General features: G+C 27.4%; 1 protein-coding gene across 1 annotated transcript in view; it reads left to right on the forward strand.

Moving 5' to 3' along the window:
- Positions 1–25,774, forward strand: part of LOC101237501 (trichohyalin) — a 90,341-nt gene that overhangs the window by 1,303 nt on the left and 63,264 nt on the right. The window contains exons 2-14 of the mRNA XM_065817418.1: positions 3,574–3,972; positions 7,318–7,526; positions 9,563–9,843; positions 10,297–10,594; positions 11,370–11,629; positions 14,920–15,161; positions 19,638–19,770; positions 19,963–20,180; positions 20,513–20,722; positions 21,969–22,123; positions 22,548–22,657; positions 24,611–24,814; positions 25,047–25,237. Of these exons, the coding sequence (XP_065673490.1) occupies positions 3,574–3,972; positions 7,318–7,526; positions 9,563–9,843; positions 10,297–10,594; positions 11,370–11,629; positions 14,920–15,161; positions 19,638–19,770; positions 19,963–20,180; positions 20,513–20,722; positions 21,969–22,123; positions 22,548–22,657; positions 24,611–24,814; positions 25,047–25,237 (2,910 nt within the window). The remainder of the gene's footprint in view (positions 1–3,573; positions 3,973–7,317; positions 7,527–9,562; positions 9,844–10,296; positions 10,595–11,369; positions 11,630–14,919; positions 15,162–19,637; positions 19,771–19,962; positions 20,181–20,512; positions 20,723–21,968; positions 22,124–22,547; positions 22,658–24,610; positions 24,815–25,046; positions 25,238–25,774) is intronic.

Raw genomic sequence — 25,774 nt, forward strand, 5'->3', positions numbered from 1 at the left:
CATTCCTATCGGAATCCAGGAGGTTATGTAGCATTTATCAGTTGAGAGAGAAAAGACATCAACCCAAGGACAGTCACAAAGTAAAATCAAGAAAAGAATACCATTCAGCTTTAGGGTAGTAGTAAGTAGTGCCTTGATAGAGTGAGTCCGAAAAGGAAATATGAGATGAAAGATTTAAATAGATCATAGCATTGTCAGAACCATCTAAAGGAGCAAAAGGAGAAACTGAACACAAGCTAGGATCAGAGACAAGACATAAATTAAGGATTGAAGGTAAATGATTAGGGTTGTCAGGAAAACAAGTCACAAAGTTAACTATCTGAGTAAGAGATTGAGAAATGCAGAAGTTATAGGCAGTGGCATTAGAGCCAAGCCATTCAGTGTGACGAGCATGTAAGTCACCAATAGCAGCATTATTCACAGAGGGGTAAAGAGAGAGGGTATGATCAATTTGACCAGAAATTACATCTAAAAGAGTGCAGTCTTGGAAAGAAGGAGAACAATAAAGAACAAAGAAAAAGGTGATAGAGTGAATAGGTGCTAAGTGGAAGCACATAAAAGATTGGTCAAAGGATTTGAACCTGATTTCATGATAAATAGGTGAATTAATGGGTATGTATACCCTCAAGGCAAGCATGTGACTATTGGAGTCTTTGAGAATCAAAGGATAGTTCCCATCAACACCAAGATTAGAAGAAGGAATAACAGAATTTAAATTATTCTCACTTAGAGCAAGTCTGGTGAATCTTGCAAAAGGTAAAATTCAACTGGTTGAATTCAAAAGGTTAGGTCGGCATTGCCAAATGCCGACCTAACTGCCAACCTAAAAGTGTTTGAGGTCGGCAAAAAATTGCTGACCTCATTTCGATGTTTTGTGATAAGACCTTTGTATCAAATTTTTTTTGCCGACCTCTAAAAAATTGAGGTTGGCAAATTATTGCCGACCTCAATTTTCCTAATTCTGAGGGTTGTAGACCATGAGTATTAGTAAAAGATAAATAAAACAGTTAGGTGGTGCGGATGGTTTTTTATGTTTAATATTTTGGGGTACTTTTTGCATGATTTAAGATTAAATAGAACTTCACTCATTTATAGATAGAGTATGGTCTCTTAAGCAATGAGCTATGCAATTTTCTCAGTCCTGTTCTCCTGTTCATTAAATCATAACATAGGGCTCCTTATGTGGCCTCAGCAATGCGCACCAAAAACATTGACAGAAATGCCGTTTATGCGCAACATAGCACTGTTAATACTCTGATATTTTGCAGCTGTTGATGAAATCAGCCTCTCTGAAAGCTACCAGAGAGTTCAGGAAACCATCAGGCCTCAGAACCATCAAACTGAGTTTTATAGCTATAACCTTATTAGGAGATAACAAGAAGAGTTGCATAGCCACTATCAAGGTGGCACAAGCAAAATCCTATGAGTAGAATCAAGAAGACCCAGCATTTATCATACTAGGCAGGAAACAATGTAACACAGGTTTACATCTATGCCAGCCTAATAGATGAAAAAGGGATTTGAGGCTGGTTAGTAAAATTATTATGCTTACCCCTAAAGTCTTTGCCTTAGAGGCCTTCTACAAGGGAGTAGCTAGGTGCAGTTAACATCTGCCCAAGATATATTTTATCGAGACGCTATCTCTAGTCTTTTCCTCTTGGCGTGAGATTTTTAAGTTGGAGTTTGGTTCTCCTAGCCTTTGAATTTGTCAACTTTGTGTTTGTCAGAGGCACTATTAAAATAACTATTACAAACTTTAAGGTTAATATATGGTTTATACAGATACACAGAGACTCTTGGTAATTTCTAAGTAATCAATTTCTCAGTAAGACTCATCTGGTTTTTTCTCTAAAATAAGATATTAAATTGTTTTTACTACCAAAGCAAGTTTTTCATTGGTAGTTTACAATGTCATGCTGCGTCACAGTTTTTAAAATAGTGGAGATTTGACTAAGTAGCATTTGATCCTTTAAAAATTTGATAGTCTTCATTAATTATGCATGTTTACTGATTAAGCAACCTTTTATAAAAGGTTGCTTAATCAGTAAACATGCATAATTAATGAAGACTATCAAATTTTTAAAGGATCAAATCTTCTCCAGATAAGTTATTACTATTTTACTATAAAATTTTAGCTTAATTTTGCTATAGATAGCAAAATTAAGCTAAAATTTTATAGTAAAATAGTAATAACTTATCTGGAGAAGATTGGATTGTGTCCAATAAGATATAAAATTGTTTTTATTTTTAAATGAATTCATTTCCAACAATGCTAATTATGTATGTATGTATGTATGTATGTATGTATGTATGTATGTATGTATGTATGTATGTATGTATGTATGTATGTATGTATGTATGTATGTATGTATGTATGTATGTATGTATGTATGTATGTATGTATGTATGTATGTATGTATGTATGTATGTATGTATGTATGTATGTATGTATGTATGTATGTATGTATGTATGTATGTATGTATGTATGTATGTATGTATGTATGTATGTATGTATGTATGTATGTATGTATGTATGTATGTATGTATGTATGTATGTATGTATGTATGTATGTATGTATGTATGTATGTATGTATGTATGTATGTATGTATGTATGTATGTATGTATGTATGTATGTATGTATGTATGTATGTATGTATGTATGTATGTATGTATGTATGTATGTATGTATGTATGTATGTATGTATGTATGTATGTATGTATGTATGTGTGTATGTATGTATGTATGTATGTATGTATGTATAGCGATTGTTTTCTACCATGATTGTAGCAGATTTATACAATGATGGTATAAAACAAACATTAAACAATTTTTGTTCAATTGTAAAATGTTGTTAAGCTTTTTTCACACCCCTCTATGTTGTGTTAAACAACTTGCTTTAAAAATTAGAAATCTTTTTTATATCTTCAAAGTTGCATGATAAATTTTTCTTAATGTTCATTTCATTTGTCATACCTGTTTTATACAGTTTATTGTTGACGTTAAACTGCCTTTGATACTTATATATGTACTTTTTTAGTATATTGTAAACATTCACTTAAAAACCTTTTAATACTAATAACCTAATAACCAAAACATGATACCATGAAAATCTTTGGTGTATGGTGTCTGTGGTCATATATAGTTTACACTAAACAAATGATCAAGTGTTAACATGAAATTAAATTGTACTAAGTTTTAGATAAAAAAAGTTTACGTTGGGTAGTTTCGTTTTTTAATTTAAATTTTGAATTTATATTTGATTTTTTGTTTTGATTTGATGTTTAAATATTTTTTAAATCACCATGGTTTTTTTAGGTAGTTTTTTTTTTTAGGTAGTTTAGCAATGTTAGTAATATCTTACTAACTTTTTTTTTCACTTTTTTTTTATTTTTATGTAGGTTAAAAAAATACGATGTTATAATAAATTAAGTAAATTAGTAATGTTTTTTTTAAATGTATTAAAACATTCAAATTTAAATTTTTATTTTATTTGTTTTGTTTATTTAATACTGCATAACTTATGCATTTTTTTATATATTACTAATACTGCATAATTTGATATATTTAAGGTTTGTGGAAACAAATCTAATGGGAAATGTACAAAAGAATATTTTCCTGATATCGTTAAAGAAATTGATAGGAGACATGTCATGGAAGAGCAAATTCGCTGGGATTTTTGTTCTCTTGATGTTGAAAAAGTTGGAAGAATTTCAATTCAGTCAGCATTATTTCTTTTCAAAGCTGTCCTTGGCGAGAGATTTTCGAAACGATTTTGGAAAAGGTTTTTAGATAGTCGAGTTGATTCTTTTAAAGATATTAGTTTTGATGAAATTAAAATCTATCTTTGTAGTATACCAGATCTTGCTGCAGCAGACAGTGAAAGGGACTATGATGAACAAAACAGGGTGGTTGGTGAATATATGCAGCAAAACATGTACAGTACATTTAAAGAACTTGAAGATTCTTTGGTAATTAAATAAAACTATTATTTGATAGTAATTAATTTGTTTCAATTTAGTGCTCTACATGCTGATTTGAAAATTTTTTAAAATTGATTTAGTTTACTTAATAATTACTAAATAAAAATGCTTCTTATTATATTTAATTGCCATTTATGAACGTTTTATTTTTATCTGCTTTTTAAAAGTAATTTTTATAATCTTTTTGTAAGTAGCATTTGGTAAATGTAAAGTTTATTTGCAAATTAAGATTTATTTTCAACTAAATCTTAATTTGGATAATTGTTTGGATAATTAGTTATCATTGATTGATTTTCATAATGAATCAAGTTTTGTTAGATTGTCTTTTTCAGTTGTGCTTTGAAATCGTATATTTAATTTGTTGCTAAACTGTATCCTGAGTTGTATACAGAATTTTTTGCAAAATGAGTTACTGAATCATATGAATTTTTATCAACCCTCTCCAAACCTTTTAACTCTAAAACACATTCCGCACAAACACATACTACTGTCTACTGCTGAACTGTCTTCACTTTAATACCTGTGCAGTTGTCTTGTTCTGTAAGAACAACTGCACAGGTATTAAAGTCAGGGGCTCTACTAAGTTGTGACGGCCAACCCTGTACCTTTCAATTTTTGATTTTATCACATTATAATGTGTTATAAAGTGTTGTTGTTGAGGGAGAAAAAATTTTTGAGTCTTTGAATCTTTATATAAAATAAAAAAATATTTATTTAATTAATCTTTTTGATTCTTTCTCTATTTTATAACTTTTTTAAAGAGTTCTATATTTATCTAGATTCTTCTTCATCTTTTTTCTTGTTTCTTTTTAATGTTATTTACTTCTCCTAGGTTAAAAAAGTCAGTATAGTTGAGGAGACTACTTTTTTGTGGTTACCAACCCTCTCTCAACTCTTTAACTCAAAACCATGAACCTTGGCAAACAAGGCCACTGTACAAAAAAACAAGTTCAGCATGTTACCACCAGGGGTGTGGTAAGGATTGAACTTGGAACTTCTTGCTTATAAAGTGAGTGCTCTACCACTACGCTACCACCACATTTCTCTATTTCTTTATCTTTTTTCTAGATTATCCTATAAAAAGCTAACTAAGTAGTTAGTTAGTAACTAAATAGTTGATTAATTATTACTAAAAAAAAATTGCAGTACTGCAAATTTGTTTTTATATATACTATAATAAATAATTAAGTCACAAAAAACTTTTTATATAAATAAAATAATAATTAATTAAACTAAGAAAAAAAGTTCAAAAAATCACGTCTAAACTTTGAAATGATATGAAAACAAAACAAACTATTTGTTTTCAAACATTTTGTTTGTTTTCTGAGTGTGAAAAAATTCAACAAGCATTTTATGCTTAAAAAAATACTTTAAATTTTTTTTGTTTTAACATCTTCACTTCCAACAATGGTGCAAGCAACCACTATTTGAGTTGGAAGTTACTAGAAGAGAAAAGATGAAGTTTATAGAGCAAGATAATGATTGACAGATGACTTGAAAGTTGGCAAATTATATGAATTAGGAAAACAAGATGAAGGAAGCAAATTCTAAAGAACTGATGTTCGAGGAAAAAAACTAGACGAATAAGAATTTTTGGAGTACTTAGGAACAGTCACAGTAAAAGGATGAGACTTAATTGAATGACAAGTAACACGAGAATGAATTTTAGTAGATGACACAAGAAACGCTAGCTCTTTAGAGCAGTGCCTATTATAGTATTTGTAGAAAAAAGAAAGAGAAGCAACATTACGGCGATGTGATAATGGTTGGAGGTTGTGTGCAAGAGGAGGTTCAACTATGTTTACAATTCATTTTTGCACCTTATCTAAAAGATCAAGCTAGATATAGCAACAGTATTCCATACAAGGACGGATTTGAGATTTATTAAGATAAAGTATAGAATCTGAAGGAAAAAAGTGGCGAACACGATAAAGAGGTGCAACTATAGCTGATGCTAATTTTGCAATCGAATCAGCCTCTCTGAGAGTTACCACAGAATTTAGGAAACCAGACTGCCAGCCAGCCTCAGAACCATAAAACTGATAATTTAATATAAACTAATAATGATAAGCAAAGGTGATAATTTTATAGACATTATTATTAGAAAATGTTATAGTAGTTAATATCTGAGCATCATATGCTTAGATTGTATACAAACATATATGATTTGAGTTGGATCAACTAGTTTAAACATTGTTTTAAACTAATTAAAATCACACCTGTCCTTAGTGTTTATACTTAAGAATTTGTTCTTCTTCAGTAGTCGAACCATTAATTGATTGTCAATAGCTTTTTATAATAAATCCCATCATTTCAGCATTATTTCAACCACTAATAACAATTAGTGGTTGAAATAATGCACAGGTCAGGTAATAGTTTTTGACATTTATTTATGTTTGAAAGTTCATTTATCTTAAAAAACTAAGAACAATACTTTTGAAGCACAATATTGATTTTTATTTTAATTATTTCATTTTTCATGTTAAAGTTTTAGCTTAATTTCTTGTTGGTTATTTCAAAATAATTTTTATTATTAGATTATTTTATTATTATAAAATTTAAAATTTTTTTTCTTACAGGCAAGTGTAATATATCAAGAATTATTTCAAATATAATGTACACGTTATTAAATTCACAGCCCTAAAGTTCCAGATGGAAGAGGGCTTCAAGGAAGAGGGCTTCTAGTGGGTACAGTCTGTAGTGGGGACCACTACAGACGTAGTGACCTCCATTGTAGTCTACAGTGGAGGAGGATACTCTTGTTTTTACCATTTTTAATTTTATTTGAAACTTTTTCTCAATCCTAAACTACGGTGGTGGTTTAGGATTGAGAAAGAGAAGAAGTTCCATGTTCAATCTTCACCTTGCTCCTGGTTGTACTGCGCTCAACTTGTTTCTCCGCGCAGCAGCCTTGTTTGTCAAGGTTTGTGTTTCCGTGTTTGTTAGCGTTGAGAGAGGGTTTGTAACCACAACTAAGTAGCCTCCTCAACTATAGTTGCCATCATGACATTGGAAGGTGAATTGAAATTAAAAAAAATACAAAAAACCTTCATATTATTGGATTTGATCACATTTTATTTTGTGTTGACACAGAACAAAATAGCATTCATTACCAATTAAAATTAGTTCAAATTTTATTTTAAACAAAGTTTTATTTTAAACAAACTTTATTTTGAACACAGTTTATTTTAAACAAAGTTTATTAAAATATCTTTGATCTTCATCATTAACTTTTTATGTTTTCATTTTTTTTCTTCTTATTTTCACTTATGTTTATATTTTCATTATTTCAACTATTGTTTATTTTATTCTTGTTTTTGGATCGTTTTTCAGAATGATGATACACTAATGGCTGCTAAAGAAAGAGCAAAACAAGTACAATCACTTCAGATTAAAAATAAAGCTTACCATTTATTAAACAGAATGGATGAAATTGGAATGCAAGCATTGTTGGAAGATGACTTTAATGATGGTAGTAGTTTTGAAGGAAGACCTAAAGATCACATTACAGCATCTGATCTTATTGATGTTTTAAATGAAAAGTATTATTTTAAGTTTAAATATATTCAAACTAGATTTTTATAATTTATGTTATTTATAAGTTTATGTGGCACGGTTAACATTTAACTAATGGTTGCTAAAGTAATAAAAGAATCAAGACATTCTAACAAAACTGAGACGTACCAGATAAAATCTCTCTACAATTTTTTTATTGCCTCTACAATATTTGGTTTTATATGCAGTTAATTAAACAGGATTGATAATAAATGTTATGCCTAAAATAGTTTTACATTGGTACCAATTTATAATAAATAAAAATTTGACACTTACAAAAGTGACTCTAGTATAGATGATAGTTTTGCAGTATTTTTATTTTTGGTACCTGGCAGCTTTAAAGATTTTTTGTATTAGTATAGTTCTCACAACAATGTTAGGGTATTACGTACTGTCACTCAGTTAAAGCAACATTACCATAACCAAATTTGCTTTGATTTTGCTCCTGTGGTATATTTTAATTTATTTTTTACTAATTATAAAAATAACTGGTGCGGCAGTTTAAAAGTTTTTAAAACTCAAAAATCTGCCACCATTAATTGTACTACAATAAATTTAAAATTTAAAGAATTTAAATTGCCTTCATTATTTAACAGTAATAAATTTCTTTTAATTATTGTTTATTTATTTTTTATTGTTATTTGGATAATCAACATTATTTTGCATTAGTTACAACAAATAATATCAATAATACTTAAATAATAATTAAATTAAAAAATTTTCTATTTTTTTAGAATCATTAGTGAGACTAAAGTTCACTAATGACATTTGTTATATTCTGAATTTTAGGCTGTATATATGTCATTATAGGTTTTATGAATGTATTTGGTAATTACATATTTACATTTACATATATTTACATTTACATATAGACCTGAAATGTTTGATTGTTGGTATGCAAGTATAAATTAAATGTTGAAAAAAGTCTTTTTTACAAAGTTTACCAATAAACATCCATTTAAAACTATTTATAATGCGAAAACAATATTTAAAATCCAATCGGACAAAAGTATTTATAATACAGTCCAACACAGTTGTTTGCAATGCAAGTAAATACAAATATATAATGAATAAGTGTATGCAAATATCTAAAAAGCAAATATTCTCAAATTATGTAATGCTAAAACATTAAAACAAAGTAGTTAGTCTTAGTGGTCTAAAAAAAACTATGGTCTTGCTATTGCAATTAATCTTTCAAGCTGGTTCTCTAAATAAGCACAGTTTATTTGCATAGCATCTAATATAACATAATATAACAATAAACAAATATGTTATATACAAATGTAAAAAATCCACTTATATAAAGTTTTATACAAGACAAGTTTTATACAATAATATTAGAAAACTTTTCTTATAATTACAAGTCTTTTTTGATTAAACTATTTTGTTTTGTATTTATGTTATTGTATTTCAAAAAATTGCCAAGATTGAAAAAACACAAAGCATATTGTCTCATCCACATAGAAAATCTTAAATTTAGATTTTAGATTTGCCATGACTCTAGTGTCTCTTGATAATTTCTGTTTTCTTAAGTTCTGTTATCTCCCATTTGTATGGCGTTGCATACAAACATCTGAGTGTCTTTAACACAATATGAGTTATCAGACAATATATGGAGCGATTGTGTATAATTTATGTATTGTGAAAAAAGTTTAAAATATTATTTTAAAAATTAGAATTATTTTTTGCTGTATTTATTTTTTTGCTAAAAATGTATACAGCAAGACTAAAAGAATTAACAAATTGTTATGTTAAGCCCCCAAAACAAAACTGATGACAGTGCACTAAATTTTTTGCATATTGAAGATATGGGAAAAAATTTAATGCACTAAAGCTGTGTGACAAGACAACTAGAATATATATATTTAAAGAAAAGGTATAGAAAAGGTCGGTGTTAAATAGACTTACAAAGACCTGTATTTTATGGGTCCTGTCAGCTTGTTAAATAATTATTATTATTTCATTGTTTTATCAGGTCTAGTTTTTAACAAGAAAAGTTACTTATTTAAATATAATTTTTTAGATACCAGGTTCTTCGTGATAAACTTTTACTGGAAATGTTACAGGATCACTTTGGTATGGGCATGTGGCAAGCTTTATCTGAGTTTGAGCAACAAGAAAAACTTTATCAGTTAAAAATTAAAGAGGAAAAACTTCGGAAAGAATCTCATTTAGAAGAAATGGCTAAACATTTACCTGGTTCAGGTATAGGGACAAGTTACAATTTGTTTACTCTCATGGGGGAAAGTGCACCTGAAATGCAAAGTCGAATACAAGAACAAGAAGAAATAGCACTAAAAAATGGTTTGTTTTTTTAAAGTTAAATAATTTTTTTTTCCTCAAGTCTCATTGCTTTCATAATATTCATAACTTTTTCCAAATAAAGTTAAAAGTTAAATTTAAAATTTTAAAAGTTATATTTGGAAACAACTGATGCAAGAAAAATCTTTTCCTAACCAATTCTTGGTACCTGAGATGGCTTAAATGAGGTACAAAAGATTATGGTTTGCATGGTTTGCATGTTTGAATAAAAAAATTGAGTTTTTAAATTTTTTTTACTTTAACTAATAATGAAATCCACCACAATGACAACCACAGTCCATCTTAACATAACCACAATAACAACCACATTTCATCTTAAAGTTTATGTTGCTTTACTGTTACTTTTATGTTTTTATTGTTATTTTTATGTATATCCATACTGCCACATATATGATGATAAAGTGCACAAGGCTTGTATTGGTTTGGTTTTTTTAGGTCGTAGCTATGAAGACGTAGAGAGTGACTTCATTAAAAAACTTGCTATTAAGGATAAAGAAAGATCTTCAAGTGAATTAATTTTAATTGCTATAAATCATCGCTATGAACTTGAAAAAGATTACATATTAAGAAAACTTCAAGGACTTGGTGGGTACTCGCCTATGGATGCCAAAGAGCGAGAAAATCAATATTTTAGTTATATGATAGCAAAGATGCGAGGCATTCAAGCAAAAAGTTTATATTCTTGTGCCATTTCTATAGGGTTATCAGAGAGGATTGATGTAAAACAGTACAAGTAAGTAACTTTTTCAGTTCAAAGTTTTGAAATTTTTTTAAACAAAAAAAAGTTTTGAAAATTTTAAAAACATTAAGGAGAAAAATAATATTTAACTTTTTTTTTTCACATTTTACTAATTGTTTATTTTTATTTTTTTTAAATTAATGTATATTAAACAATATACAATTCTTTAAAAAAAAGTATCAAAGTAAACTATTAGTAATTGTTGAAAAATTTAATTTTAAATCTGGATTAACTATGAAACATATGGTCAATGAGTCCTATATTAACTCTTCCACATTTTTGCTCTTTTTGTACATTTTTTTTTGTACAAAGATTTCATTTTTATTTTATTTTTTTACAACTTTTTTTTGTTATTAATTTTATTACTTAAAGATTTTTATTTAGATTAATTTTTGAAAAATTATTCTCTATGTAAAAACATATTTTTGAAAAAACATTCTTTATATAAAAACATATTTTTGAAAAAACATGAATTATAATCATTAATATAAGATTACTTGTATTATATCAATATTTACATTATGATGAGTTACATTACGACATACATAACGTCTGGGTTTATTAAAAACAATAATTTGTATAATTATGCCAATTACATAAAGTAATTTGAATTTACTAACAACATAAAATAATTTGATTTATAAAAAGGAAAAGATAATTTGGTATTAATAACATTAAGTATGTTATTAACAAACTATTTTTATATATATACTTTTTACATATATAGAATTTTTATATATATACAAATTAATAAACTATTTTTATATAGTCTTTTGACTGACAAAGAAAAGCACAATCAATTGAGTGTAAGCAGGGTAAAGGCATTTCGTCAGCGTTATATTTCTGATGAATTAAATATTCCACCCAAACTTTTTTTGCTCAAATCCAAACTTGGTCGTGTTGATCTTGAAATGCAGCTACTACAAGAGGTCGAGAGAATGTTTGCACTTGAACGAGAAGCATTATTAGATTTTATGTTCTCTAGGGAATATTTACATTTCAGAATCTCAGCTAAAAGACTTACCAGAGGTTGCTCAATTTTCACTTTTTTTTTATATGTTATTTTGTTGCTAATAGTTAAAAATTTCCCAGTGAAAGATTTTTTTTGGGTCTCTATTAAAATTATTTTTTTTATATTTGAGACTATTTCTTTTGTTAAATAAAAAAAATATTTTTAGCAATCTATTTTATTAAATGTGTACTCAATTTTCAGTATGAGTTTACTGATGAAACTGCCATAAACTAATAGGGATTAATGGTTGTAACATATTTATTTATGTTTTCATGTTTAAGTTTTGTCAAAAACTTTGTTTTTAATGTAAAAAAAAATTTGTGCTGACAACTCCCTTGATGAAACAGGCTTGCATAGTTTTTTAAATTTAGATGATTAAAATGAGTTTTTTTCTGAAAAACGAGTTACAAAATTTTTGTTACTTGTTTTCCAGACAAATTACTTGAGTGTTTTGATTATCTTTTTCGGTGACTTCATTATCTTTTCTAAAACTTATGTTCCTTTTTATCGTGTCTTTTCTTGGACTTCTTGGGCTAAGTTTTTAGAATAATTTTTTTTATTTAGATTAATTTTTTTTATTTAAATTAATATTTTTTGTGATTTTATTTTTGATGTTCCTTGGGTTGTTACCTTTTGTCACTCTGCTGAAAATTGCTCTTCAAATCTCAGTAAACTATTTGGTTTTGTATTTGACTGAATTTTGTTTTCCAATCTACTGGAAAATGGCATCTGTGATTTGATTTCAATATTTAAAAGCTCTGGAGAATACTATGACCCTTCCAACTACCACCCAACTAGTGTTCTCTCTATTATTAGCAAGATTTTACAATCAAATTTAAATATAAATCAAAAGTGTGGGGGAGGGGGAGGGGGTGCCATTACAATTTTGTTGAACAAAAAAAAAGTTCTTGTTTTTTGAAATTTGCTAACTGCCAAGTTGACATTTGCCAACTGACTGTCTAAATTTGCCGACTGACTTGTCTAAAGGGTCTACATTTGCTGATTGTCTAAATGGGTCAAGTTTTCTGACTAAATGAACAAAAAAATCATTGATGGGTGGGGGGGGGGGAGGGGGAGGGTATCACACCCTTCTCCTCTGACACACCCCTATCATGCTTGCCTTATATATATAAATGTATATATATATATTTGAGTCAAATTACTTACAATCTGATAAATTTTGACCTGCTAACTATTGTAACAGATAAATGCATAAAATAAAGACATCGAGGCGAGGACTATCGCTCTTGAAATCTCAAAAGTTTTTGATAAAGTTTGGCATGCTCCGCCATAAGCTTGCTTCATCTGGTAAGGTTTGCTAAATGATTTTAAGATTAAATTCTTTAAGTACTAAAATCATCCTTGAAGGGCAACACTCTTACTCATTTCCAGTAACTTTTAAGGTTGCAGTAGCCTTTGAATTTTAATTCACAGTCTTAATATTTTCGAACCTGATATAAAAAAAGTATTTGAATTTTTAACTAAGCAAGCGCACTTTTTATTTTACAATCAAATATATTTTGGGTGGATGAACTTGCCACAAAATGTTCATTAGCTCCAATTTTTATAGCTTTCTATTCACTCACTGACGAGTCCGCATTTTTTGATTTTTTGATTTTTTTTTTGGAGGCCAAAACTTCAGAGCGCTTTTTGAAGCAATTCTTTTGATCGTACAGCCCTGAAATTTTACAAATAATCTTTTGCCGACTAACAATAGCTATATTTGTTATATTTGAATCAATAAGTATTTTAGATTTACGATGCCCCACCTCCCCGTTGGTTATATCTGGAACTCCAAAAAAAGTATCGGAAACCAAGAGGGCATCAAAAAGTGTTAAGTATCAATATAAATTTAATTAAAAATTTTACAAATATTTCACTTGTTAATTTCAGACAAATAAAAATGCGTCCAAAAAAGAACAAATACATCAACCGAGAAGAAGACCCAACCAACATTTAAATTAATAAAAAAAAATATGCTCCAAATATTTTTGTTAATTATTATATACAGAATTCAAAATAAATTTTTATTGAATATTAATCATAATCAATAAGTGTAATAATTCAATTTTATCAAGACTAAAAAGTAGAAAATAAAATAAATAAAAAAAACTTTTCAAAAATAGCTTTCTATTCAATCGACTAAAAAGTAGAAAATAACTTTTTTCTGTTTCTGGAAATCATGTACTTAGTAATAATCACTTTTGTAAAACCAATACTGGAAGACATTGAAGGCAATTCATGTACGTATGTAAACAAACAAACTCATCGAATTAAAGGAATAGAAAGTTTGGCGCCGTTTAAGTCAGTTGCTTTCAAAATAAAATTCGTTTTAAATGTACATAAAGCTAAAGGCGCCAAACTTTCTATTCCTTTACTTCGATGAGTTTGTTTGCTTATATACGTACATGAATTGCCTTCAATGTCTTCCAGTATTGGCTTTACAAAAGTGATTATTACTAAGTACATGATTTCCACGAGTACCAGAAACAAAAAAAAGTTATTTTCTACTTTTTAGTCGATTGAATAGAAAGCTATTTTTAAAAAGTTTTTTTTATTTATTTTCTTAAGTAACCTATTTGTTATGTGTTGTCATGCAAACATTTGGTTTTAAAACAATAAATCCAAAAAAATGGTCTTTTACAAAAAATATTTTGATTTTTTTTTTTCTATTTTCATTAATAATGATAATGTATTTACTTTTCTAGTTTACATAAACCATCAACATTGCAAACTAACCTAAAACGAGGAAATAGATCACAAATTTGGTGTAATTAATAATTTTATAATAATATTTTTGTAAACTTTTCCAAAAAAATGATTTTCTATTGAACTTATTGATTAACGATTGAACAACTTTGTTACCATTATCACATTTAATTTCACCAGTAGTTTCTGTTAGAACTAACTATCTAGTTCCTAAGCTCCTAAGCCTCTGTTAGAAAAAAAATCTTCAAAACGAAAATATATCTCATTTGTCACATGTTGACATTAACTACGCAAGCCTATCCAAAAGAAAATATATCTTATTCATCATATGTTGATATAAACTACTTTAAACTTCCCCATCTTGGTAAATTTTTAAATATCTCCTGATATCACCTTGAATAAATTCATAATTATTGTTGAGAAAACATTTAATTTAGACTTAAGCTAAACTTACCTAAAAGTCTTAAATCCTTTGTTGTGTACAAATTTGTCTGAGATGAATGCTAAGTATATTTTTAATAAATCTGTGATTTAGAAATATTGGGGACATTAATTTATTAAAATTTTATATTAACTTTGTTTTACATAATTTAAATAGAGGAAAAGATTTCTCAGTTGAAACTGTTGTGTTCTGTTTGGGAAAATAATTCTTCTAAAAGTGAAACTGAAAAACCTATTCTTAACAGAAAATGTCTGCAGGAAGCTGTTGCTTTGAAGTTTGAATTACTTTTTGGTGACATAGCAAATAGTAATGATATGAGTGTAGCTTCACATTTACTTACTTGTTTGCAGTTGCGCCAAGATGAAGAATGTCAAAAATTTATCAATGTTGGTTGCTTAGTAAGTCATTTTTTCTTATTCAAAAACCACAAAACTGTACTAACACAAGCTGTGTTAAAATTTGGGTCACATTTAGATTTAGCACCCAAAATGAGTACACTAAATACATATATATTTATCAGCCCTTTGAATTAGGGTTGCCATAAGGCAATGGTGATCAAAAAGTATCCAAGGTTGGCATTTATTTGCTGACCTTTTTCTATGTTGTTATAGTGAAACCTTTGTGTTTATATAAATATTTTTATTTATAAATTATGTATATATAAATATTTATACTTGTATGCACATATACTGTATTTACATTATATACACTTTTCCATAATAATTATTATCCATAAGTTATCAAATTTTTACTATTTAGAGAGAAAAATTACAATTAAAATTGCATGAAATTCTACTATTTTTTAAATTTACATAAAAATGCAATATATCAATCCTATTTATTATTTTTACAATTTACTGTCATCTATTCAATCACCCTTAGTTGCAACTTAAGATGCAACTAAGGTTATACACCTTTTCACATTTTCTTGGCATTATACATAACAACTTTAGATGCAACTAAGGGTATACACCTTTTCACATATTCTTTGCATTATGCATAACAACTTTAGATGCAACTAAGGGTATACACCTTTTCACATTTTCTTGGCATTATACATAACAACTTTAGATGCAACTAAGGGTATACACCTTTTCACATATTCTTGGCATTATGCATAACAACTTTTGGCATTATGTATAACTTTTCCAATGTCAAAGTCAATTATATATATATGTGTGTGTGTGTGTGTGTGTGTGTGTGTGTGTGTGTGTGTGTGTGTGTGTGTGTATATATGTGTGTGTGTGTGTGTGTGTGTGTGTGTGTGTGTGTGTGTATGCTACTATTGATTTGATTCTTTTGGGTTCCAAAGGATTGAGGTACGAGGAAAAAAACTGGACAAATAAAAGTTTTTAGAGCATGCAAGGACAGATACAGTAAAAGAATGAGACTTTGCTGATTGAGGAGTCAAGCTAGAACAAGTCTTAGTTGATGGAACTAGAGATAATAGCTCCTTTGAACAGTGACCATGATAGTATTTGTAGAAAAGAGAAAGAGATGCAACTTTACGATTCGAACCTGATTTCACAACAAATAGATAAATTAATGCTTATGTATACCCCCAAGCCAAGCATGTGACTATTTGAGTCTTTGTGAATCAAAGGATAGAACCCATTAACACTGAGATCAGAAGAAGGTATGGCAGAGTTCAAGTTAGTCTCACTAATAAAACATAACAAAAAGAGTTGCAAAGCCACTATAAAGGAGGCAAATGCAAATAACTATTAGAAGAGTCAAGGAGATCCAGCATTCATCATCCTAGGCAGGAAACAATGTCACACAGGTTTACCTCTATGCAAGTCTAATAGATGAAGAAGGGGTTTGAGGCTGGTCAGCAGAATTATTCTTCTTACCCCTAAAGTCTTTGCCTAGGTAGCCTTCTACAAGACAGTAGCTGGATGCAGTTAACATCTGCCCAAGATGAGTATTTTTATCAAGACACCATCTTTAGCTTTTACTCAACCAAGAGCCCCTAGGCAGGGGATTTTTAAGTCGGAGTTTTTTCTCTTAGCCTTAGTCTAAAAAAGCACACTCTACAAGGCAGCAAGATATGGGGCAGGTAGTACTGGAATGCATAATACTATTAGCAGGGTGATTGTGATGATCTTGAACCTGACCTGACTCAGTGTAATTAAAAAGAGCTACTTCCTGCAAACAGTACCTTAAAACATCGAGCATGATATTTTGTAAATGAATTAGGTAAAATATTACATCTAACAAAATATTAAATATAAAAGAGAGCATAGGTTTTATAGTTGGAGTGCCTAGTTAGTTAATGAGCTTACGCTGCATCAAAACAGATTTAAACATTTAAACAGAACATTTAAACATTTAAACAGAACATTTAAACATTTAAACAGAACATTTAAACATTTAAACAGAACATTTAAACATTTAAACAGAACATTTAAACATTTAAACAGAACATTTAAACATTTAAACAGAACATTTAAACATTTAAACAGAACATTTGAACATTTAAACAGAACATTTAAACATTTAAACAGAACATTTAAACATTTAAACAGAACATTTAAACATTTAAACAGAACACATATGTACATAAAGTAACTTACGAGTGAGTAAACACTGCACCAGAGGTTAAGACAGAACACAAACATACATATATAAAGTGACTTACCGGTGAATTAACACCGTGCCAAAGTTTCAGACAGAGCACAAACATACATATAAACATAAAGTTAAAACATACATACAAACAGCTAGAACGCAAACAAATAGGAAGCAACTTATGGGTGAGCCAACACTGTGCCAGAGATTTAGACAGAACACAAACATACAGATTGCAACATACTTACAAATGAATGATCAAATTAATAAAACTACAATTTATACTTCAATTTGAAAGTTGTAAATGTTTTATCTACTAAAATTTTTACACATTTGTTGAATATGCTGACACTACTATAAAATGAATTCTTAAGAACTGTTTACTACTGCTTTTTAAAAAGAAAAAAATTTTTTAAAGGGTGATTTAATATAATTATTTTTTGAGCTCACTTATTTTTATATTTTTCAAGAAACTTATACTTTAGGAAAACTTACTTATTTTTTAGGAGAAACTTATTTTCATGACTGCATTTAGAAATGAATTCCGATTTTTTTGTTTAATAAAAATTCTGATTTCGCATGTCTAATTATTTCAAATTTTTCTTGTAGGCGTAGTATGCATTTTTTGAAAATATTATTAAATGCAGGTGGTGTTTTAAGGATGGACCAATTCAGTATACAATCATCAATATTTTTTTCTTTTAATTCCCATATGTATTTTGACAGCATGGTGTCTTTTAAATGCTTTTTATTTTTAAAGGATTGCTTATGATTGGCAAAACATTTTTTCCATTCACCCTCTATTAAGTTAATGTATTGTTTATCAGGTACATTCTTCGAGGAAACAACACATTTATATACAATGTTTTTTGATAAACATTCTCCACTCATTGGACAATTGTTTTTTTGTTTACAATTGCAATTTTCTGTTGTTTTTTCATTTAGAATTTTATTTTTTGTTTAACAAAGCTTTATTGTGATCTTTTATAAATCTTTCCATATTTTTTGTGCAAATGCAGCTAAATTTGATTGTATTCCGGTTAAAAGAAGGCAGGAAGTGTTTATCGACCTATTTTAAAAACTCTTTTAAATAGGAAACATTTCGTTTTTTTGTATTCTTTTTTTCAGGGTAAAGTTTTAGTTCAAAATTTTGAAAAACACTTTTTTTAAGGGTATCTTTGAAAATTCGTTTAGAAAAATTGAATAAGGGTATCTTTGAAAATTCGTTTAGAGGAATTGCATTTCATTAGAAGAGTTTTGGTTTAGCCTGTTATTAATTAAAATTAGGATTTGTTTTAGAATTTGGTGAGGATGATTTAAGTTAATATTATTATACAATAAATCATCATTTGGTTTTTCGAATGGTTTATATAAATTTTCAGTGATGTTAAATGTGACATGTTTTTCTTTTTCCAAGTTTCCTTATAAAGCAGTCATGTATGTTTTTTCTCTTTCGAAGTTATTAAAATAAAGTAAGGTTTTTTTGCAATATTTTGTTATACATGTTGTATTTTCTGGAATAACTGTATGGATTTTTGCAAATTCAATTGTTTTATCTAAAATATCTTTGGCTATTGAGAAGTAAAAATCATTAATGTCAAATTGAATAAATGTACAGTCATTTTTGTTTTTGATTATGGAGAATCAATTTATAACATCAGCTGTATTTTTCCACTGTTGTAAATTTAATTTCTTTTTAGGAATATTATTAATTTTTTCTAATTTGATTTTGCTTACATGTCTAATCTCATTTTTTGAGGGAACCAATAGCCTAAAAAGAAGTTTGTTTTGAAAATTTTATTTCATGACCTTTAAATATTACAAAAGCTTGGGCAGGGACAGTTAGTTCTATTCTATTACCAAGGTTTATCTCTTTAGCAATACTAAAGAAATAAACTGTAATTCAAATTATTGATTATATATATATATATATATATATATATATATATATATATATATATATATATATATATATATATATATATATATATATATATATATATATATATATATATATATATATATATATATACTCCTAAAAACACTTTTGTAATGTGCAAGTAGAAAACCAATGATATCACAAACTTTTTATTTGAGAAAACAAGAAAAACAAGTTTAAAGAATTGTGCAACGAGCTAAGTTTATATGGTTTTTAGGTGTGGAAAGTTAAATTGTTATGTATGATGTTATTACAACCCTCTCTCATTCCTTAAAAAATAAACTTTGAATAAAAAATACTTTTGTTATTATTATTGTTTTTTTTTCATATAAAGAAAATATTAATATAATAAAATTTCTTTTAGGGAATAGAAAGCCTAACTTCATATTGGAAAGCATATACACAATCTATTATAGAAGAAAATTTCAAATGTATTGCTAGCATTGTTTTTGGTATTGCAGATGAACTTGCTGATGATGAAAAGGAGATAATTAAAGGTTTTATAAAAAATAATTTTTTTTTTTTAACAATAACACTAATAGTAAAAAAAAAAAAAAAAAAATAATAATGATAATAATAATAATTCTTACCATCATCATTGTGTAATATTCATCACATTGTTACTTAGCAACAACAAATTTAAGATCATGAATAATATTTTCCTGTAAAACAAAATTTTTTTTTTTAAGTTCTGGAGAAGAAATATGATGTATTAAGAGATAAATTTATGATGGAAGCTTTAATGAATCAATTTGGTAAAGCAGAGTGGGATAAGCTTTCTGAACAAGCGAGACAAAATGAACTTTTTAAGTTTAAGTTACTGGAAAAAAAATTAAAAAGAGAAGGAAAGTATGATGAACTATCCAAACTGTTAGATGATTCATCGCTTCACTCTGAAACACTTAATGTATGAATTGTTTAGTTTATTAATTTATCTTTTCCTAATAATTCTTAATACTGTTGTTTTTATTTGTTGATGTTATTATTTTTTTAATACTGTTATTGAATCTTTACTACTTTTCTACATTAAAGTAATGCACTTCAAAAATCTTTACAAATGACAACATTTTGCCAATTAAAAGCTTTAAAAATGACAATTTTAGATTTTTATTTCTTTAATGAGTTTCTTATATGTTAAATTATAATTTTTGAATTTTCATATTTTGTTTATACATTTTTTTTGGAATTTATTGATTAGATATTGATAGAAGTTAGAACTTTTTTGTTTATATGGTTTAGAAATTATTGGGACAAAATCGAAAGCAATATCTAGACAAGCTTAATGAACGTTTAAAAGATCGACAACATCGAATAGCATTAGGAGAAAATGTTGAAGATATTGAAGATATTGAAAATGAGTTGCAACAAAGTTCTTTAACAGGAAACGTTTTAAAAGACCTGGATAAAAGATTTGATGATGAAAAAGATGCTCTTTTGCAAAGATTACGAGTAAAGCTTTTTTTTTAACTATACAAATAAATGTAAAAATTAATAATAATTTTAAAAAATTAACGTTGATGACCCTAAACCTAATCATGAGAATCTTTAGTCAGTTTTTAATATGTTTATACTCTCATACTCTGATATAATTGAGATATAATTTAGAGGAGTTTATACCTGATCCAGGCTTTTTATATAAAGTTTATAAAAGTAATATTCATAATCAAATTACTTTCATAGAGAGCAAGAAGAAAGTAGAAAGTGCCTTAGAATAGACAGACATATACTTAGATAATATGCTATGGTCAATTGTTTTTAAGAACTTTATATTTTATTGTTCAATCTTAAGCAACAGAACTGATTTTTCAGTTTTTGCTAAAAATGCTATAAATTAAAATATTTAAGACTTTACTAGAACATAAGTTAAGTAGACCTACTTACGTAGAATGTGTAGTAGGGTGGTTTAAATAAAACAAATGTTTTTAAGATGTGGACTCCACAACCTTAATTGTGTTACATTTAACAAAATGACATTTAATTTAAAAAAATTAGCTTTTAAAAAACTGTTTTTAGAGTTCAACCAAGATCCTAGAACATTTAATGGGTCCCTAATATTATCAATAAAAAACGTTTTTCTAAAGTATGTAATGTTGGCTCTCAAATGAAAATAACTGTATAAAATTTTCAAAAATATGAATCTTTTTATAAATATTTATTTTTTGCATAAAACATAACTTTTCTCAACTAAAATAAAAAAAAGTTTTTTTGACAATATTTTTTTGTCTATACGTTTTTTATAAAATGATTTTTATTTTTGAAATTTTTATATATCTTTGCTTCATTTGAGACCCAACATGAAGACATACTTTTGAAAAACTTTTTTTGATAATATCAGGGACCCATTAAATGTTAGAGGGTCTTGGTTGACCTATAAAAATTGTTTTTGAAGGCTATTTATTAAATTTGGTATTATTTTATTATAATTACCCAATTTCGTTTGCAGAGCCCACACTTAAAAAAAAGACGTATTTATTTTGAACCACCGTAATGTACCACCTTAATGTATATGAGATAAAAAATTGAGTGCAATACTATTAGGAATGTGGTGAGGTTTGAACTAAGGTTTGTCTTGGATATGCAAACATTGCTTTTATGTTAAACCAACTCCTAAAATCCTAATATAACATAAGTTTTAGCTGTGCTCTGAATTATATTTAAATAGTTTTTGTCTTTTATTTGACTGAATGTTTTTTAGGATCAGCATGACATGAATGAAAAAGAACGTGAACGCCATTCTCAACTATTAAGGTTAAAATTAGAAGCAAGAAGAGCTGCTAAAGAAAATAATTTAGATGGTGCAGCATTAGTACTTGGTTTGGCTGAACGTAATAAAGCTAATCTATCAGACAGGTATAGTCTTTATTTTAATTTACATGATGAAGGTCATGATGATGATTCTGATGATGATGTTGATGATGATGATGATGATGATGATGATGATGATGATGATGATGATGATGATGATGATGATGATGATGATGATGATGATGATGATGATAGTTATCATCATGTTTTTACTCAATATGTTGTATACCACATTTATGTTAGCACTACGATTAACTAGTTTCTTTGCGTATTATTTAGTTTCAGTGTACTTTGTTATTTAGCTGTTGTTTTTTATGGTAAAATAAATTTAATAAAGAAAAAACAACAAACCTTTAAAAATGCTATGCATTTATTTGTTTTATGTTTTTATTATGTTAATAAGAATTTTATAATCATTTTGTATTCTTAAACATAAAAAGAAACAAAAAAATTGATAACTTTTTTTTAGGTTAAAAAACGATCGAAAGAGACAAGAGCAGTTAGCTAAAGAAAGATTGGCTGCTAGGAAAAAAAAGATGTCATTTTCTAAAGATACAGTTGAATCCCAGCCAAGCAATGGTACAGTAATTTATTTTTAAAAACATCTTTGTTAGCCAAATTATTTGAAGCCTCATGTAATGAAACTAAAAGATTTGTGTCTCCACATAAAGTTAAAAACCTTACCAAGAATTAATGTTATTTAGGGTTTGAATTAAATCAATTTAACAATCAAAGCATAATACTTACTAATAATATTTTTTGTATCAGATTTAGAGAAGTGCTTACAAACCCACCATGGACTAAGACTAAATGAAATTAAAAACGGTTAGAGAAAACGAGATGCTGATTGTATATGGAGACATAAATGGGCATGTTGGTGTAGCTACTGATGGTTTGGAAAAAATGCATGATGAAAAGGAGTTTAGCTTAAAAAATATTGAAAGGAAAATGTTAGAATTTTTAGGTGCTACAGAATTAACAGTCTGTACTATATTGATTACAAAAAAAGATCAACACACAGTAACTTAGGAATCACATAGTAACTTAGGAATCACATAGGAACTTAGGAATCACATAGTAACTTAGAAATCACATAGTAACTTACAACTCAACTTAAGACACTAGTGGACTATGTCTTAATGAGATAGCAAGATAGAAAATAGGTAAGTAACAATCAGATCAGAAAGAAATTTGGAAAGAATGAAGGATTTGAAGAAGACTTATTTTACTATGTACAAGGTGAATCAAGCTGTTCACAAATTTGAATCAGATAAACAGAAGTGTTTTTGTTAGATGCTAGGTTTTGAGGATAAAATAAATGATGTGTTCATAGTGGTAAAGCCTTGTTAATGGTTAAGACTTATATGAAGAAGACTTGTATTACTATGCATAAGGCAAAATAGTATGATTGATTTTGTTTTACTAATTTGGAGCTAACCCAACTAATTCCTTCCATAAATATTTTATGTTTATTATAAAAATTTTCTATATGGTCATACACCAGAGAAAAGCATGAAAGCCAAGAGTCTCTTTTACATGAGAGGCTGCTTGTCCTTCTGGCATTTTAGTTAAAAAGCTGAAAACTTTAGGAGATTTATGTTTCAGAAAAAAGTATATATATATATATATATTTATATATATATATATATATATATATACATAAATATATATGTATATATCAGCGTGGAAAATAATGGGCGGTCAGTGACCGTTGACTGCCCATATATAAAATATAAAGAAAATGTAGGAACAAAAAAATGTTCTTAGTTAAAATTATATTATTATTATAACAATAAAAAATTTAGAACCAAAATCATTTATGAAAAAGGCAGTTATGGATTTCACCAGTAAAATAAAATTGATAAGTGAAGCAAAAAATCTTAATAGTATATGTCATTTATAATACTCACTAACAAAGTGATTTAAAGTAGCGTACAAACAATAAAATTATTTTAGAAGCTTTTTTCAAAGATTTGCATTTAATGAAATTTTGGTATATGCATTTTCAAAGACATCCTGATAATTTGTCATATAACGTTATATAACTCTTATTTTTTCAACGTTGAAAAAATAAGAGTTATATAACGTTATATGACAAATTATCAGGATGTCTTTGAAAATGCATATACCAAAATTTCATTAAATGCAAATCTTTGAAAAAAGCTTCTAAAATAATTTTATTGTTTGTACGCTACTTTAAATCACTTTGTTAGTGAGTATTATAAATGACATATACTATTAAGATTTTTTGCTTCACTTATCAATTTCATTTAACTGGTGAAATCCATAACTGCCTTTTTCATAAATGATTTTGGTTCTAAATTTTTTATTGTTATAATAATAATATAATTTTAACTAAGAACATTTTTTTGTTCCTACATTTTCTTTATATTTTCCTTATTATTTTGATATAACATATAAGTGTATATATATACATATATATATATATATATATATATATATATATATATATTATATATATATATATATATATATATATATATATATATATATATATATATATATATTTAGATGATTTAACTGGTTGGCAAGACTTTGTATTAAACGAACTAGAGCGAAAACACGAGAAAGAAAGAAATATGTTTTTTAATATCCTAGAAGATGAAGAGACCAAGAGTTTAAGAAATGATGCCCGTCAAATGAATGAAGATGCACGCAATAAACAGTTGATTGCTTTAAAAGCTAAAAAAGATGATCTAGATTTAGAAACAAAATGTAAGTTGTAATATGTACAATATATGTGTTGTATGTTATATATATAACATGTTGTTCTGTAATATATGTGTTATATGTTACATATATAACATGTTGGGTTGTGGTATATATGTCTTATATGTTACATATATAACATGTTATGCATTGTGATATATATTTGTATAACATGTCTGTGTGCGATATATTATAGTAATAGTTTAAAAAAATGCTAACTAATTTTATTTTTATTTAGCTGATCAGGAGGAACATATAGCTATTTTAGAAATGGCTGCTGCTATAAAGTATGCAATTACAGAATCATTTTTAAAAGAAAATTCTGATGAAATTCTTACAAAAGATAATATTATTGTATCAATAATGGCAGATTTACAGCAAGTTCAAGATGTTGAAACAGAAAATCTGCTTAATTCTCTTCCAAATAAAGTGAGTTTTCGCATATATATATTTTATTTATGTTATGTAATGGTTTATAGTTTTTTATTGTGAATTTTTTTTTTTTTTTGTGACATTTGCCAAGTATTTTTTTAAGTTTAATTAAACAGAGTTTAATTTGAGATAAAACATTTCTCAGTAAAGAAGCATTCTGGATTAGAGTTATATGGCCAGGAAAAAGTAAAATATTTAAGATAATGAGTGAATATCACCCTGCTTCTGATTGAAAAAGGTGAGTTGTTTGGTTACAAGGTGGAAGAGTGAAGAATTTGATAAATTATTTTTTGATTTCTTTAGTTTATAGATTGTTGAAAAAAAAAATTGTTTATGTAGTTTAATTTTAGTTTTGTAGACGACTAGGCTAGATAAAAATAGTGCAAAAATTCAATTGATTTACTTGTAACTTATATGTTTGGTTTCAGTGAAAGTGTAGAGTTTGCAATTAAAAATTATTTCTTTGTTCATTTTATGTTCAAGGGTATGGAAAATAGGGTTAACAATTGACTCTATCTTTTCTCTATTAGCTGG

The sequence above is a fragment of the Hydra vulgaris genome, chromosome 14 (assembly GCF_038396675.1).
Source record: "Hydra vulgaris chromosome 14, alternate assembly HydraT2T_AEP".
Classification (NCBI taxonomy): domain Eukaryota; kingdom Metazoa; phylum Cnidaria; class Hydrozoa; order Anthoathecata; family Hydridae; genus Hydra; species Hydra vulgaris.